We start from the raw sequence: 17,706 nt of genomic DNA on the forward strand, positions 1-17,706 counted from the left end.
GATACAGACACATATAGACAAACACACACATAGAGATACAGACACATATAGATAAACACACACATAGAGATACAGACACATAGATAAACACACACATAGAGATACAGACACATATAGACAAACACACACATAGAGATACAGACACATATAGACAAACACACACATAGAGATACAGACACATATAGATAAACACACACATAGAGATACAGACACATATAGATAAACACACACATAGAGATACAGACACATATAGATAAACACACACATAGAGATACAGACACATATAGATAAACACACACATAGAGATACAGACACATATAGACAAACACACACATAGAGATACAGACACATATAGACAAACACACACATAGAGATACAGACACATATAGACAAACACACACATAGAGATACAGACACATATAGACAAACACACACATAAAAATACAGACACATATAGACAAACACACACATAGAGATACAGACACATATAGACAAACACACAGATAGACATACTCTTACTAGCATTACTCGTACACATACACATGCGTGTACGACTCACACACCATACCCCATCACACTGTGAAGGACCTGGAGCTGGCCATTTCTCTCAGGGCCGATGTGCCCAACACATGACCGCTTCCTTAACCACACACACAGACACACACCACCGCCACAACACACATACGCCATCTGATACGCACACACAGAAACACACACCTCACCACACAATCTCTGGATGGACAAACTCTCAAAGCAAAAAAAAATACAAAACAGAACTTTTGGGGTTATCTTGTGACCTGTGGAAACCAGTGGTGTAGTGGAGGGGAAACGCAAGTAAATGCAGTTTACCAACCTTTTTTATTTTTTGTGACAGTTAATCCACCTTTTGTGGAAAAATGCATTACTTTTTTCACCACGACCGGTGATCAGAGTTTACCAACCTATTTTTTTACCACTACATCACTGGTGGAAATGGAACTGGATTTGACTTTACGGTGGTAGGTTGGAGTTGGAGTGGGAGATTGAAGCCAACAATCACAATCTCTCTTACTGTTTTTAATTGATAGGTGGGGAGGGGAAAAGATGATGACCCGTGGTTTAAGAATGAACTGATGCACTGTTTAAATGCACTATAGAGGCTGGCTCAACATGAAAGATGTAAAGATGAACATAATCTTTACAACTGTGTTGTTTTGGTGAATGAGCATGAATCGCAACTAGAGCTCTGACAGATGTGAAAAAGGGAATACCTAAAGGTTATGCTGGAATGCTTATTAAGATTGAGACATTATTTTAGTATTGGTTTATTATGTGAATGTGGCAAGCCAGTGGCAGGGTTCTTCTCTGACTGGCTACTGTAAGTGTTTTGTGAGAGAGAGGTCTGTTTGGACCAGAACAAACTGTACAGATATATATTTTATTTTCTTTGAGTGTGAGATAGTAGATGCATTGTTTTGACAATAATTCAGTGCTTCAGCGAACATAGGAAGAAGGAATGGGTACTTAGCTGTGCCTCCTCTGAAAGTTCAAGTAAGTTCACAAAGCTGTGATGTATATCAAACAACAACCAAAAAGGCGAGATGAGGGAAATTATTTCAAGTTTATTATAGAGTTTTTTTTATTATAATTTTTTTTACTATGTGATGTGTTATTTTATTATTTTAGGTATTATTTGTTAAAAGACAGATAAATGTTGTTTATTATGATTCAAGTTGAAAAGAGCTGCCAAAATTTACAAACCTACAAGCACAAGCTGCAGAGAGGTTAAAGAAAGTTAGAAATGGCCTGTGGTTTTCTTCAGCTAACCATCAATGATATGCAAATTCATTAGGTCACATGAGTTTCACAGCTATAACTGGAATATTCTGCTGTTTAAGGTACAGTGTGTCATAGTTTGATGTTACAACTTGGGCTCAACCACTTTTATTTATAGCTGCTTTGTCTTTTACTTGAAACTCCTTGCTGATGGTACTGCCTGCTTAGCACATTACACCTGTGGGTTTTACTTCACTTTCACCTTAATTAAGCTTTGAATTGAACTGAATAGAGATGATGATAATAGCAGCTGAGGTCCTAACCATATGAAAAGGACACTTACATTAATTGCCCCTGTGTTCTATGTGTTCCTGTTGTACTGAACTGTATGTGTCCTACATTGACTTTTATAAGCTTCCATGTAATGTCATTGTTGTCACCTACTATTGTACTAGTCTGAGTGAAAAGACCTATGGGATGTTGTGAAAATCCATTATGAAAGTTACATCCCCCTTTGGGTTGGAAAAGGACATGATTTAAGTTACAATTCAGTGGTATGGGCCGTTAACGCTGCCACAAGGTGGAAATAGAAACCATCTCTCCGTAACATTTATTTGTTAATGTTTACATATCAAACTTCTTTGCTCTAGTGGTTAAAACAGTGTAATTATAGTCTATGTGAAGAACCTGTTCTGGTACAGATCTGACCTTTAACTGTGCTGCTGTATATAGCTGACTCACTGGGCAAAAACTGGTTGAATCAATGTTGTTTCCACGTCATTTTAACAAAAAAATGTATGTGATGACATTGAGTCAACCTAGAAAAAAGTCGTCAACGTGAGGGAATTTGGTCTTTTGGGTTAGGGTTAGGGTAACCTAACGAAGCAGTGGTAAAAAAAACGCCTGAAACTAGATCCCCCCTACATACTGGTCTTGACGAGAAGGAAAAAAACTGTTGGGGGAGGTTCTCTTCTGCACTGTTCAACCAATCCAGTAAATGTGGAGGAGGAGTTAAGATGGTGCGCCGTCTCTTGTTAACGCCTAAATGTGGAAGTCGCTTCACAGGCTCTTTTTCCATTTCCCCTTAAAACCGGAACATCCGTTTGTTGGGTACTCGGCAGAGGCTAGGGTTAGGGTACCCCTAACCCTAACTTTTAACGTAAATCGAATGACATGTTGAATTTTTGTTGTTGAATTCATGTTAGTTGACAGCTCAACCAAATGTAAATCAAAACTAGACGTTGAACTGATGTCTGTGCACAGTGGGGAGGTAACCTGTGATCGTCTGCATTTGACCCTTGACCTTTTTGGCCCTACCTGTGGTGTTTTAATCACAGGTCAGACTCTCGAAGCTTGGGATGCCAACACTCCCGCCTTACCCAGCATGCTCTATGTCAGAACCCCTGTAGTGTGCCTTCGGGTTAGGGGAAATCCACAGTGAGGGTGTTTGGTTGGCCGGAGACTCAGCCACAGCTCTCTGTTCATTGGTCATTTCATGGCCCTTTTTGTATGCCTTGGAAATACATCCATCCTTTCTTACTCCATTCTTTGAAGTTAGCCTAGCGGTTAAGAGCATTGGGCCAGTAACTGAAAGGTTGCTGGTTCGAATCCCTGAGCTGGCAAGGTGGAAACAAATCTGCCATTCTGCCCTTAAGCAAGACAGTTAACCCCCAACAACAACTGCTCCCCAGGCGCGATGATGTCAATTAAGGCAGCACCTCTCTGATTCAGAGGGGTTGGGTTAAATGCTGATGACACATTTCGCTTGAATGCAGTCAGTTGTGCAACTGACTAGGTCTTCCCTTGATCTGACACTGTTGGATTGGTGAAAGAAAGGGTTCTATTATGTATCCCAATCACCCATCCAATCATGTCAGATTAGGGAGGCAGGATGGAAGGATGCATTTTGAGAGTATTGAAATAGGGCCCAACACTACCTAGTGTTCTCTACAAACTTACCACTCATGCTGTATTTTGTCTTTGATACCTACATCGTGCAATAGATTTTATTTCGTATTTTTCTCGTTGTTCGTGTGCTGAAAAGACCTGTGAATCCCATTGGACTTTTAATGTCTATGCTTTTAATGTGAGTGCCCTCTGCCCCAACTTGGCTAAGTTTGATCATACATTCAGAGATCCATGCAGAGGACTAATACAAGCCTAAACAGATTGTAGAGATTGTAGAGGACTTATCTTTTGTTTTTCTGACAACTGATCTGACTTCTGAAGCTCGATGCATTCCTTTTTCATTGGTCTGCCTTTAATTGTCTTTCCGCTGTAGATGAAAATAAATAATCAAAGCTGTCTTAAACGGTATATTATGTCTGTTATATTTGTCCCATAAGAAGTGAAAAAATTTGCAACTTAAAACATTTTGAGGATATATGACTATACACTAAGAGTAAAAAAAAAATGCTTGAATTTATTTTAAATGTTAATCCTATGTACATGGTCATTGTTTACTAGAATAAACATTTCATTTAAATAAATAGGTCTCATGTTTTTTTGTGGTGTTTTTTTATTTAATTGAGAATGACACATATCAATTTTCACAAAGTCTGCAGCCTCCGTTTGTATGATGGCAATTTGCATATACTCCAGAATGTTATGAAGAGTGATCAGATGAATTGCAATTAATTGCAAAGTCTCTCTTTGCCATGCAAATGAACTGAATCCCCCAAAATATTTCCACTGCATTTCAGCCCTGCCACAAAAGGACCAGCTGACATCATGTCAGTGATTCTCTCGTTAACACAGGTGTGAGTGTTGACGAGGACAAGGCTGGAGATCACTCTGTCATGCTGATTGAGTTTGAATAACAGACTGGAAGTTTCAAAAGGAGGGTGGTGCTTGGAATCATTGTTCTTCCTCTGTCAAGCATGGTTACCTGCAAGGAAACACGTGCCGTCATCATTGCTTTGCACAAAAAGGGCTTCACAGGCAAGGTTATTGCTGCCAGTAAGATTGCACCTAAATCAACCATTTATCGGATCATCAAGAACTTCAAGGAGAGCGGTTCAATTGTTGTGAAGAAGGCTTCAGGGCGCCCAAGAAAGTCCAGCAAGCGCCAGGACCGTCTCCTTAAGTTGATTCAGCTGCGGGATCGGGGCACCACCAGTACAGAGCTTGCTCAGGAATAGCAGCAGGCAGGTGTCAGTGCATCTGCACGCATAGTGAGGCAAAGACTTTTGGAGGATGGCCTGGTGTCAAGAAGGGCAGCAAAGAAGCCACTTATCTCCAGGAAAAACATCAGGGACAGACTGGTATTCTGCAAAAGGCACAGGGATTGGACTGCTGAGGGCTGGGGTAAAGTAATTTCCTCTGATGAATCCCCTTTCCGATTGTTTGGGGCATCCGGAAAAAAGCTTGTCAGGAGAAAACAAGAATGACACAAATATTAATTTCCACAGAGTGTCTTTAGATATTTTTGTCAGATGTTACTATGGAATACTGAAGTATAATTACAAGCATTTCATAAGTGTCAAAGGCTTTTAATAACAATTACATGAAGTTGATGCAAAGAGTCAATATTTGCAGTGTTGACCCATCTTTTTCAAGACCTTTGCAATCCGCCCTGGCATGCTGTCAATTAACTTCTGGGCCACATCCTGACTGATGGCAGCCCATTCTTGCATAATCAATGCTTGGAGTTTGTCAGAATTTGTGGGTTTTTGTTTGTCCACCCGCCTCTTGAGGATTGACCACAAGCTCTCAGTGGGATTAAGGTCTGGGGAGTTTCCTGGCCATGGACCCAAAATATCGATGTTTTGTTCCCCGAGCCACTTAGTTATCACTTTTGCCTTATGGCAAGGTGCTCCATCATGCTGGAAAAGGCATTGTTCGTCACAACTGTTCCTGGATGGTTGGGAGAAGTTGCTCTCAAAGGATGTGTTGGTACCATTCTTTATTCATGGCTATGTTCTTAGACAAAATTGTGAGTGAGCCCACTCTCTTGGCTGAGAAGCAACCCCACACATGAATGGTCTCAGGATGCTTTACTGTTGGCATGACACAGGACTGATGGTAGCGCTCACCTTGTCTTCTCTGGACAAGCTTTTTTCCGGATGCCCCAAACAATCGGAAAGGGGATTCATCAGAGAAAATGACTTTACCCCAGTCCTCAGCAGTCCAATCCCTGTACCTTTTGCAGAATATCAGTCTGTCCCTGATGTTTTTCCTGGAGAGAAGTGGCTTCTTTGCTGCCCTTCTTGACACCAGGCCATCCTCCAAAAGTCTTTGCCTCACTGTGCGTGCAGATGCACTCACACCGGCCTGCTGCCATTCCTGAGCAAGCTCTGTACTGGTGGTGGCCCGATCCCGCAGCTGAATCAACTTAAGGAGACGGTCCTGGCGCTTGCTGGACTTTCTTGGGCGCCCTGAAGCCTTCTTCACAACAATTGAACCGCTCTCCTTGAAGTTCTTGATGATCCGATAAATGGTTGATTTAGGTGCAATCTTACTGGCAGCAATATCCTTGCCTGTGAAGCCCTTTTTGTATAAAGCAATGATGACGGCATGTGTTTCCTTGCAGGTAACCATGCTTGACAGAGGAAGAACAATGATTCCAAGCACCACCCTCCTTTTGAAGCTTCCAGTCTGTTATTCAAACTCAATCAGCATGACAGAGTGATCTCCAGCCTTGTCCTCGTCAACACTCACACATGTGTTAACGAGAGAATCACTGACATGATGTCAGCTGGTCCTTTTGTGGCAGGGCTGAAATGCAGTGGAAATGTTTTGGGGGGATTCAGTTCATTTGCATGGCAAAGAGGGACTTTGCAATTAATTGCAATTCATCTGATCACTCTTCATAACAGTCTGGAGTATATGCAAATTGCCATCATACAAACTGAGGCAGCAGACTTTGTGAAAATGTATATTTGTGTCATTCTCAAAACTTTTGTCCACGACTGTACACTACATGACCAAAAGTATGTGGACACCTGCTCGTCGAACATCTCATTCCAAAATCATGGGCATTAATATGAAGTTGGTCCCCCTTTGCTGCTATAACAGACTCTACTCTTCTTGGAAGGCTTTCCACTAGATGTTGGAACATTGCTGTGGGGACTTGCTTCCATTCAGCCACAAGAGCATTAGTGAGGTTGGGCACTGATGTTAGGCAATTAGGCCTGGCAGTTGGCTTTCCAATTCATCCCAAAGGTGTTCATTGGGGTTGAGGTCAGAGCTCTGTGCAGGCCAGTCAAGTTCTTCCAAACCGATCTTGACAAACCATTTTTGTATGGAACTCGCTTTGTGCACGGGGGCATTGTCATGCTGAAACAAGAAAGGGCCTTCCCAAACTGTTGCCACAAAGTTGGAAGCACAGAATCAATTAGAATGCTGTAGCGTTACGATTTTCCTTCATTGGCACTAAAGGGCCTAGCCAGAACCATGAAAAACAGCCACAGACCATTATTCCTCCTCCACCAAACTTCACAGTTGGCACTATGCATTGGGGCAGGTAGCGTTCTCCTGGCATCCGCCAAACCCAGATTTGTCTGTCAGACTGCCAGAAGGTGACGTGTGATTCATCACTCCAGAGAACGCGTTTCCACTATTCCAGATTCCAATGGCGGCGAGCTTCACACTACTCCAGCCAACGCTTGGCATTGCACATGGTGAACTTAGGCTTTGCACACTCTTGGCATTCTCTCAACCAACTTCACCTGGAATGCTTTTCCAACAGTCTTGAAGGAGTTCCCACATATGCTGAGCACTTGTTGGCTGCTTTTCCTTCACTCTGCAGTCCAACTCATCCCAAACCATCTCAATTGGGTTGAGGTCTGGTGATTGTGGAGGCCAGGTTATCTGATGCAGCACTCCATCACTCTCCTTCTTGGTCAAATAGCCCTTACACAGCCTGGAGGTGTGTTTTGGGTCATTGTCCTTTTGAAAAACAGGTGCAAACCAGATGGGATGGCGTATCGCTACAGAATGCTGTGGTAGCCATTTTGGTTAAGTGTGCCTTTAATTCTAAATAAATCACTGACAGTGTCCAGCAAAGCACCATCACACCACCTCCTCCATGCTTCACGGCGGGAACCACACGTGCGGAGATCATCCGATCATCCGAGTCTCACAAAGACACGGCGGTTGGAACCAGAAATCTCAAATTTGGACTCATCATACCAAAGGACAGATTTTCACCGGTCTAATGTTCATTGCTCGTGTTTCTTGGCCCAAGCAAGTCTCTTCTTCTTATTGGTGTCGTTTAGTAGTGGTTTCTTTGCAGCAATTCTACCATGAAGGCCTGATTCACTCAGTCTCTGAACAGTTGATGTTAAGATGTGTCTGTTGCTTGAACTCTGTGAAGCATTTATTTGGGGTGCAATTTCTGAGGCTGGTAACTCTGAGGCTGGTAACTCCTCTACAGCAGAGGTAACGCATGGGTCTTCCTTTCCTGTGGTGGTCCTCACGAAAGCCAGTTTCATCATAGCGCTTGATGGGTTTTGCGACTGCACTTGAAGAAACATCTTGAAATTTTCCGTATTGACTGACCTTCATGTCTTAAAGTAATGATGGACTTTGCTTATTTGAGCTGTTCATGCCATAATATGGACTTGGTCTTTTCCCAAATAGGGCTATCTTCTGTATACACCCCTACCTTGTCACAACACAACTGATTGGCTCAAATGCATTACGGAGGAAATAAATTCCACAAATTAACATTTAACAAGGCACACCTGTTAATTGAAATGCATTCCAGGTGACTACCTCCTGCAGCTGGTTGAGAGAATGCTAAGAGTGTGCAAAGCAGTCATCAAGGCAAAGGGTGGATACTTTGAAGAATCTGAAATACAAAATATACTTTTTTATATGAACCAGCCAAAGATTCATAGACTTTATTTACCCCCCAGGTGTGTTGGTTCATACTTCTTGACCTTTTGAATTAAAACTCCCACAAATTAGTAAATACTATAGATCTAAACCTCTAGACAAGATGTTCATTGATGGTCCTCCAAACGCCAGACCTGTCAAAAAGCAACACCAGGCAGTAAAATGGGCTGTGAATTACAGCCGTCTATATTTCAAGGATACAGCTGCACGTGTGAAAATAATTCTGTGCCAACAGACCACTCATTTCTGGACATATTACTTGAAACCCAAGCAAGTCCTGTGTTCGGAATGTTAACTGTCTCCGTATGAAATAACAGGAAATTCCTAGGTAAGTTTGTATTTACCTTATACTAATGGAAGTACGGAAATGAAATGCTGTTTGCCTTTAAGGAGGAAAATGGGACATGGAGACGTATTGAAGATATGCTCGTCTCACAAATTGCCCCTCCAATATTTATATCCATATTTGTGCATTCTTTTTGGGGTATTTACTAGTGTTGTCTTTTACTTTTTCAAAGAGTGACTGAATTGACATGTTTTCTTAACAAGAACTGGACATGTTATGAGCAGAAAGGTTGCACATGTAGTCATGTTGTCACTAGCAGCATATTTCAGCACGTGTTTTCACCAGGACAATTGTGCTACCCCCTCTTTAAAGAGAATTTCTGGAAATAATGGGATATCCCTTGCCAGCTGTGGAGGATCTCCAGTGTTAGTTTAATGCTTCATGATGTCAGAGAATGCTTACACTCCACATGTGCGCACACACACACACACCCTTTTAGGGGAGTTGGGGGTCCATAGTTGTCAGGTAAGGGGATCTCCCGTATGCCTTCTCCCTGTTGGGGCCGATACATGGAGACCCCAACTCTCTGACAGCTAGCTGGGGGCCATGATGTTTTTCAACCTTAGTTCCAAGAGCTAGAATTTAATTGAACCTTTATTTAACTAGGCAAGTCAGTTAAGAACAATGACGGCCTAGGGACAGTGGGTTAACTGCCTTGTTCAGGGGCAGAACGACAGATTTTTACCTTGTCAGCTCAGGGATTCGATCTAGCAACCTTTTGGTTACTGGCCCAACTCTCTAACCACTAGGCTACCTGTCGCCCCAATGCTAGAAAAGCCTAGGAAAACAGTTAAGAGAACACCCTCTCCTTTAACCAATCTGCCATAGTTAATAAATAATCAGCCCTGGACCTGAGGAGCAGCAGACCCAGTCCCGTTGGCCAAGTCTATTTAATCAGTTGTTGGTGAGTGAAGGAGTGGGGCTTGCTGCTCTGGAGCAGGGCTGCCTGGCCTGGCTGACCCAGGAATGTCGTGGTACAGACCGGGGGAAAGTGTTCATGTTTTCCAATAGGACTGACTGTCAGGGGAGGAATGCTGACTAAAACAGTCCAGATGGACCGTCTCTGGTACTCTGTCACTCCATATAATTCACCATTAGTCTGATGCTTATCTTTGAGAAATATATCTTGTGGTATGCACTGAAGCAGTACTAGGGCTACATACAGCTGGGGAGGGGAGATGGTTTTTGTATCGTAAATATACAACAAAGTTGATGTTGATATGGATGTTTTTATGTCATTAAGTGTTTTTCCCGAAATGAACCGAGACATGAACATATTTATCAATGAACAAAAATATGCTGTATATATCAAGTGCCTTAGAAATTGAGTTGTGTATTTCCGGCCTCAAGTGCATAGTGGTACTGTGCTCACCATGTGTCTGTTGGGAAAGGACCCCACTCTTTCACTCCACACAGTATCATTCTACATAAGACTGTATTTAGCCAGTACCAATGTTAATCCATGTTGTTCATCCATAGACCAGATGAGTGTCTTCCACTGAGGAGCTTCCAAACAGCTCCAGTAGATGGTGTACTCATCCCATGACATTCCCACTTTACCCACACATGGTAATTGGCTTCTGGCTGCCGTGAAGTCTAGGAGATCAACTCTTTCCTGGTATAATGATGTTATACATTTGACTCAGACAGGATCTTAGTAAGACATGTTGGGGATTTACATTGAATATGGAGGCCAGGCTTGTTGTGTCTCTCAAAGTCTTGGTGAATATCCTGTTGAGCGTTATTACTGGAAACTGAAATTTGGGCATTTGTGTGTGTTCTGTTGCCCATTGGGGGCCAACTGTGATAGTGATCTCCACACACACACACACACACACACACACACACACACACACACACACACACACACACACACACACACACACACACACACACACACACACACACACACACACACTGAACTGCTCCCTTGATTTTCAGCAGTTAATACACTTTCACCTCTTTCGGAGATTTCATATAAAACTCAAACATACGTATCTAGCTTGTACTGTAGAGCTTTAAAAATCTGTCTTCTCCATGTTCTCTCTACAGACTTACTTCTTTATTGCCTTTTTATGTAACCGTCCTTGTAGAATTGTTAAAAATGATGCTGTTGTTTTTGAAGATACTCTGTGTAAAGTATTTCTGCTTGATAAGGATAGTTTCTCTGACCTGATGAAAGTGCTCACTTCAGACTAAAGTATATCTAATATGAAATAAATTTGAATAGGCCTAGATACATTTGCATATAAGAGATATCTTGCTTATATCATGTTGACATTAGTTCCCAAACTATGATAATCACCTCCTGTGACCTTTAAGAACAGTCCTTGCCACTAGATTTACAGCTTTTATAGACCCTCTTAATTCACAAAAAAAGTAGGTAGAGCAGCATTTGGTTGTCTTGGCTCTGTTAATGGTATTTTTTATCTCTGTCATGGAGTTTCAGGTGTGCCATGGCAAAGTGCCAGCGAATGCTGCGTGTTATGATTATGAATGGTTTCATACTAGGAAATACAGATCATCTTCGGTTGAAACTGGAGCAGAGTAACTTGAGGGTTATCGTTCAGATTCAGAGATTATTATGAATTACTGTGCTGTATATGTGATGAGGTATAAATGTAAACATTTAGTAAAGCCTGTAATTTGAGACTTCTAAAGGGGAAACCAGATAGCAATGAATGCATGTGGAAAACATGCTATCTGTTTTGTTTATAGACAGACAGGCATGGCTGACCCAATGGATAAACCATATGATATTACCTCTGAGCCCTAACTCATGGTTCAATCTTCCCACACTCTCTTCCAGAAGTTATTATTACACAAAGAGCAAAAAGTGAAATGAGAATGTTCCATTTTTCACTTGAGTATATGTGCTATTCATGGAGGCATTCTTATTTCCTCTTTTCTCTAAACTGGCAGGGGCATCCAGAAGATGATGCGGTCCCTAAAAAGTTATAACACTTTAAGAAAAGGGTTCTCTTTTATGCTTCCCCATAGAGCCAATGTAGAGACATTGTTGTGAGCTTTCAGAGTTCACAAAGGTGGACCCTTTCTCCTCTCTCGCTCGCTCTCTCGCTCTCTCTCTCTCGCTCAGTTTTTACACATACAGTAGCCAAAGTACATAATTAGGCCCATAACACAGGGAATTCTCTCTCGTTCTCTCTTTCTCCCACTCTCTGTCTGTTTTTACACATACAGTAGCCAAAGTACATAATTATGCCCATAACACAGTGAATTCTCTCTCTCTCTCCCTCTCTCTGCCTGTTTTTACACATACAATAGTCAAATTACATAATTAGGCCCCTAACACAGTGAATAGGAGTTTATTCTGAAGGCAACTACACCTAACTTTATTGTGCAGGGATGCTGTCATGTGACCCAGATACACAGGCTGAAGGCCCCTGATTAAGAGATGGATCATGGGTAAAATATTGGTTTTCTGAGCCTCTTCTTTTAACACCTTTCTCCTTCCACAGTGGAGGGGCTTTGTTGTTGGGTAGCATACCAACCTAAAAATGCACGTTTAAGAATATGCAACATGTTTAAGTGATAGCTGTTTAATACTGCTTTATGCTTTATGAACATTGAAATAACAAGACAATAGGACCTAACCCAGGGGACTACTTGAAGTGAAAGCTTTGATTTTATAGAATACATTCATTGTGAGACTCAAATCCAGGCTACCAGATGTATAACCTTTGTGTCACTCTCTCTTATCATCCCCACTGAACTTTCCATCCTGTCCCATTGTGTCTTGTCATTTAGGCAGCGACCAGGATTCCTCTCTCTTTCAGTGCGGTGTGCCCCTGTGCCCAGACCCAGAGAGGGGACATCTATATTGAATCTCTATAATTATGTAAATGTAATGTTTGTATTTATAGGCTGCATGAGCCGCAAGACTCTGGCAGTGGCCCTGTGACAGCTGGAAAACACTGCACTCAGAAATCATATTATAAACTGCTCAGGCCTGAACTGGTGCTGTAGAATAGCTGGCTCATGGTTGATGTAAAGATATGGATGTATTGTTGAGGAGTTTATGACTGGTGTGATGTTACAGTATGGTGTGATAATGATACACAGATGTCAGGGCTGCTCCATTTTCCCAAGCCAACAAGGATTTTACTCAAGGTCAAGAATGATGTTGTTCAATTAGTTTAATATGTACATTAAAATAAACTATTTACATTATATAAAATATATTTACATGCCAATAATACATTTACTCAGAAAACCATAAAGAACATTAAGTCACAAGACTTTTAGCCCTTTGTCATGTTGAGATGGGTACTCTTATTTCCATAGTTTTAAAGACCCTGACATCAAATGTTATTCAACAGGTAAATGCACACACAGAACATTCAATTCAAGCCTCTGAAGACTGAAAGGCAGTTTTAGATCAAAACATTGTCTTAAAGCTTATTTCATGTGCTGTTTACAGTTATAACACATAGATAAACTTTGCTTTTTTGCCAGTAAAAAATATGGCACTCGTAGGAGTAAAAAATATGGCACTCGTAGGATGCATATAATAGAAGGCACTATCTTGAATATCAAAACACATCATATTAAACAATGTTATTGTTAGATTCCAGTTGTGTCAGGGGTGTACTTAGAGCCAACCTGATATGTTGACTTGAATTCACAAATGCCAACTCCGTGTAATGCACTTTTTAAAGCCTTTTACAAAATATTATTTGATAAAAAATAACAAAGTAGTACCAGCTACATATTTAAAAAATAGTATTTGTATATAGAATTCCTATGAAGATGTTTTATTTTCATATGCTGTTTTCCTATTCCTCAAAAACGTTAAATAAACAAACAAAAATACAAAATACATATTTTGGAGATATCTTTCTTGATGTCGTTCTTGGTTCATTTGGCAAAGTCCTCAATCGTATGTGATTTCTCACATGTGTCGCTTCATGTGCAGCGCGAGGTGGTCGGACCTGGAGAAGGCGCGCTCGCACAGGTGGCACTGGAACGGCCTGTGTCCAGTGTGCTTACGGAAATGGCGCGTCAGCTCGTCGGAGCGGGCGAACTTCCAGCCACAACCCTCCCAACTGCAATGGTATGGTTTCTCTCCTGTTGAACGACAAAGGGGGAAATACCATGGGTATACTGACAGAAAATACAGTCATTTGCAACATATTTCTAGTTTCCAATAAGCATAAAGACATTGAGGAATGTTCCTTACCTGTGTGCGTTCTGTGGTGCGCTTTCAAGTGCGAGCTCTTGGTGTAGGTTTTCGCGCATCCAGCGAAAGTGCAAGTGTGACTCGCTGTGCGCTTCCTTGGCCAGGAACGCCGACCCCTCTTTGGCTTTGAGTCCATCATCTCCAACGGAGAGGACGGTGGAGTGAGCAGCGCTCTCTGATTGGTGTGCTGTATACCCATTCCGTCTTCGTACATCCCGAACTGGTGTGCGCTCTGGTACGAGAGCTGCATCTGTGGGGGCGGGTGAGAGTGAGTGTAGCCCGCTGCGGAGCGGTAGCTCTGGGGGAAAGTCATGGAGTGGCACATCTGGGTCTGACACTCGGAGCTCATTAGGTCGTCTGGGCTGAGAGGTGGTGTCATGTTCCCCGCAGCCTGCGGAGAGTTGGCTAGTCTCGGATGCTCGAAGGACATCATGCACGAAACGTTCCCCTCCTGCTTGATTTTTGGGCAGCTCTGAGGGACCATTTCCATAACTGGTCGGTAACTGTCCATGGATTGCTCGACCTTAATGTTGTCTGGAAAGTCCTGATTTGGGAAAGCAGACGAACTGACTAGAAATCTCCCATGGACGCTGTTGCCAGAGGGCTGGTGGCAGAAGCTGCTGTCAAGCTCATTGCGCAGAAGCTCAGCCATCAGGCTGTTGTACGGCGGAGGTGGAATGTTAATCTCGGGCACCGTGTAGGTAGACTGCATCCCGGAGTGATACATGTTGTTCTGCTCTGCTAGCCTGTACTCTCCCTCCGTCCCGGAGGATGGAGTGTTGCTGTCTGTGCCAGTGGAGTTAGAGAGAATAAACTCCAGATCCAGGAACTTATCTAGCTCCTCTTCGTCTTTTATGCCCATGCAGATGTCCATGCCCTCAGCCACCGCACAGCTGGAATGAACCGACCTGTCCATCTCGCCCTTCCACCTCTGCAATAGTACAATATGCCATTAGGGAAAAGTTAATGTAAAAAAAAAAAACTCTGTACAAAAAAATGGAACATTAATATTTGCTACATAAAAAAACTGTTAAAGTAATATGTAACCAAATAATAAGTTAGAAGCCTAACTGATACAACATATGGGTTCACTCTACATCTGGACTGCTTTTAGAATTTAGAATAAATGCATTAACTTTTTTAGCATTTAGAATAAATGCTATTGCTTTATTCTAACTACACCACATATATACTAGATTCATTTATCAACTACAGGTAAAACAACCCCAAAAATCTCTAAATACATAAACCAGTATACTTACATATTCCCAGCATTTTTCCTTTTGGTTCGCAAATGTAGCGATGGATGGTAAAATGGTCCCGGTTAAGGACATTTCCATACGTTGTAATGACAAAATAAATTCGTTTTTTTCTTTAATAAAAAAACGTTCTTTCTGTCTATGAATATCAGCAAAAGCGATGTAGAGTCCACACGAGAAACTAGTTGTAGTAGTAAATCACTATATCTCCGCACTTGAAATAGTGTTTCAGTGTCATGTGCAAGTTTGATTGGTAGGAGTTCCTATATGCCTTATAAATATTGTAGCTGAAAAGCTGGACCTATTGTACGAAGCGGAGGAAACACGCACCTATATAAAGCCAGTGAGCCAAGCGAGCTTTGCAGTCTCTTTGCTTTCCCTCCTGCGCTCGTGCGAGCTTTAAAGTCTTAAAGCCACATATACACACGCCCCTTCCTGCATAGAAACAAGTTTAACAAGTATAACACGTAATGACGCGCTAGGCAAAGACCGCCCCTTGCAGAACATTATCTAGTAAGCAATTAACACATTATGGAAAATAAAATAAAATATTATGCGCCGAATACAATAGGTGAAATGCTTACTTACGAGCCCTTAACCAACAATGCCGAGTTGGAAAAAACGTTTTTTTTTAAATGCTATATAAACTCAAGGGAAAAAAAGTAAAACAATCAAATAAGAATAACGGGGCTATATACAAGTGGTACCGATACCGAGATAATGTGCAGGGGTACGGGTTAGTCGAGGTAATTAAGGTAATATCTACATGTAGGTAGGTGTAAAGTGACTATGAATAGGTAATAATCAGAGTAGCATACGGTATATGAAATGTAAATGCATGTGTCACGAATAGGGTACGGTAACCAAAAGATGAACACTAGAGACAAAGTTACCCATTTGGATAGAATATTAGGCACAGCTTTTCTTTCAATATAGGCTAACATTAGGAAATTCATATTAAATATCTTATCGTTCAACCCAATTTAATCTACAAACACAAAAGCCGACACTCATGTTTTATCTCCAAACATATATGAAAGACATGTCCAAGGTGCATATGCATGGATGTTCTCCGAGCAGCATACATAGGACAACACGTGAGATAAGGCCTACAGGATAGGCTATTGGTAATGTTTTGCGTTATCGATAATAGACTAAACATTGTAATATGAATACACTGCATTTTATTCCATAAAGTCACATTTTAAGTATATAAAAATAAACATATATAAAAATATAACCCCATATTCGTTTTTCTCATAGGCCTATATATAATAGCTTTAATTTGGCAGATCAGTTGGCTTCCCACCACCTGACCAACTCCCCCGTCTTCTCAGGTCATTGCCAATCATTATCAGCCTGTGATAAACCCCCAACGCAACAGGCTTTTCAAAACGGCGCAGCCACCAGGCGCCAGGTAGGCCTTCATCAGAAACTTTTCACCTCTTCAAACGCTCCCGTAAACACGCGCTAATAAAGCATTTAACCTCTATGAAGCCCCATTCAGGTGCAAATAATGAGGCTGAATGAGCGGCTGCTGAGCCTGCTTTGTCCAGCGACGTGTTCACATTGGTATCGGGTTTCTTGCGCCAGTTTCGCAAAACAGTATTCAGCTAAGTGCAGATAATTGTTTTGTTACGTATATTGTAACATCCATATCCATGCAGGTGTACCAGGATGATACCTTTCCTTTCTCACAATTGGGCGGAAGTGTTTTTGGTTCTATGTCAACTGTGTGCATGTGGGGTAACTATTCTCACTTTCTATCTGTTTTTCTGTTTACAGTGAATAGTTGGAGAAGGTCAGTAAATTAATACCTTATCATCATTCTTACATAATCCACATCCCTCTAAACCTAAACCATAAACGCCATGTAATGAGTAATCTGAGTTTCCCTAATAAACCAACCAAATATGGTCCTTCTGATGCCATAAGTCTACAACAAGTAACCACTGCCATTTAAAGTTTTATTTGCCTGTTTATCTTGTAGGACTCAATTAAAATGCCAAAGCGCTCCTGCTAATTTTGGTTCCTTTGTGCCAGTACAATTTGGCTTAACTGATTGGCAATTCAGAGTTTGGCTTTGGCAAATTACTTTATTCTTATTTATTCAAGAGTTCCCAGCAAACCAGTTACCAAAACATGGTAACTGCTTCTGTTCCTCAGTTTAAACACCCCTAGTCAACCATGCATGAAAACCCTTATAAAGTCTGTCAACAAATGAGATATAAAAAACATATAGAAATTATCTGATTGTGGCACGAAGGAGCAGCAGTTACACTTCTATTATATAAATTATATTGTGA

General features: G+C 41.5%; 1 protein-coding gene across 1 annotated transcript; it reads right to left on the reverse strand.

Moving 5' to 3' along the window:
* Positions 1-13,080: 13,080 nt before the first annotated feature.
* LOC120053400 (Krueppel-like factor 2) lies at positions 13,081-15,768 on the reverse strand. Its single transcript, XM_039000524.1, has 3 exons — positions 15,404-15,768; positions 14,142-15,072; positions 13,081-14,029 (listed from the first exon to the last, which is right to left on the reverse strand). The coding sequence occupies exons 1-3, from the start codon at positions 15,479-15,481 to the stop codon at positions 13,854-13,856; spliced, it is 1,185 nt and encodes a 394-aa protein (XP_038856452.1). The 5' UTR covers positions 15,482-15,768; the 3' UTR covers positions 13,081-13,853.
* Positions 15,769-17,706: the final 1,938 nt, after the last annotated feature.

Source organism: Salvelinus namaycush, chromosome 9 (genome assembly GCF_016432855.1).
Source record: "Salvelinus namaycush isolate Seneca chromosome 9, SaNama_1.0, whole genome shotgun sequence".
In the NCBI taxonomy this organism is placed as follows: Eukaryota; Metazoa; Chordata; class Actinopteri; order Salmoniformes; family Salmonidae; genus Salvelinus; species Salvelinus namaycush.

Excerpts from the sequence above, each read along its gene's own strand:
- LOC120053400 (XM_039000524.1), bottom strand. The coding sequence starts at position 15,481 with ATGGAAATGTCCTTAACCGGGACCATTTTACCATCCATCGCTACATTT. Across the intron at positions 15,073-15,403 it reads AGGAAAAATGCTGGGAATAT|AGGTGGAAGGGCGAGATGGA; the intron begins GTAAGTATACTG and ends GTACTATTGCAG. Across the intron at positions 14,030-14,141 it reads GCACCACAGAACGCACACAG|GAGAGAAACCATACCATTGC; the intron begins GTAAGGAACATT and ends GTCGTTCAACAG.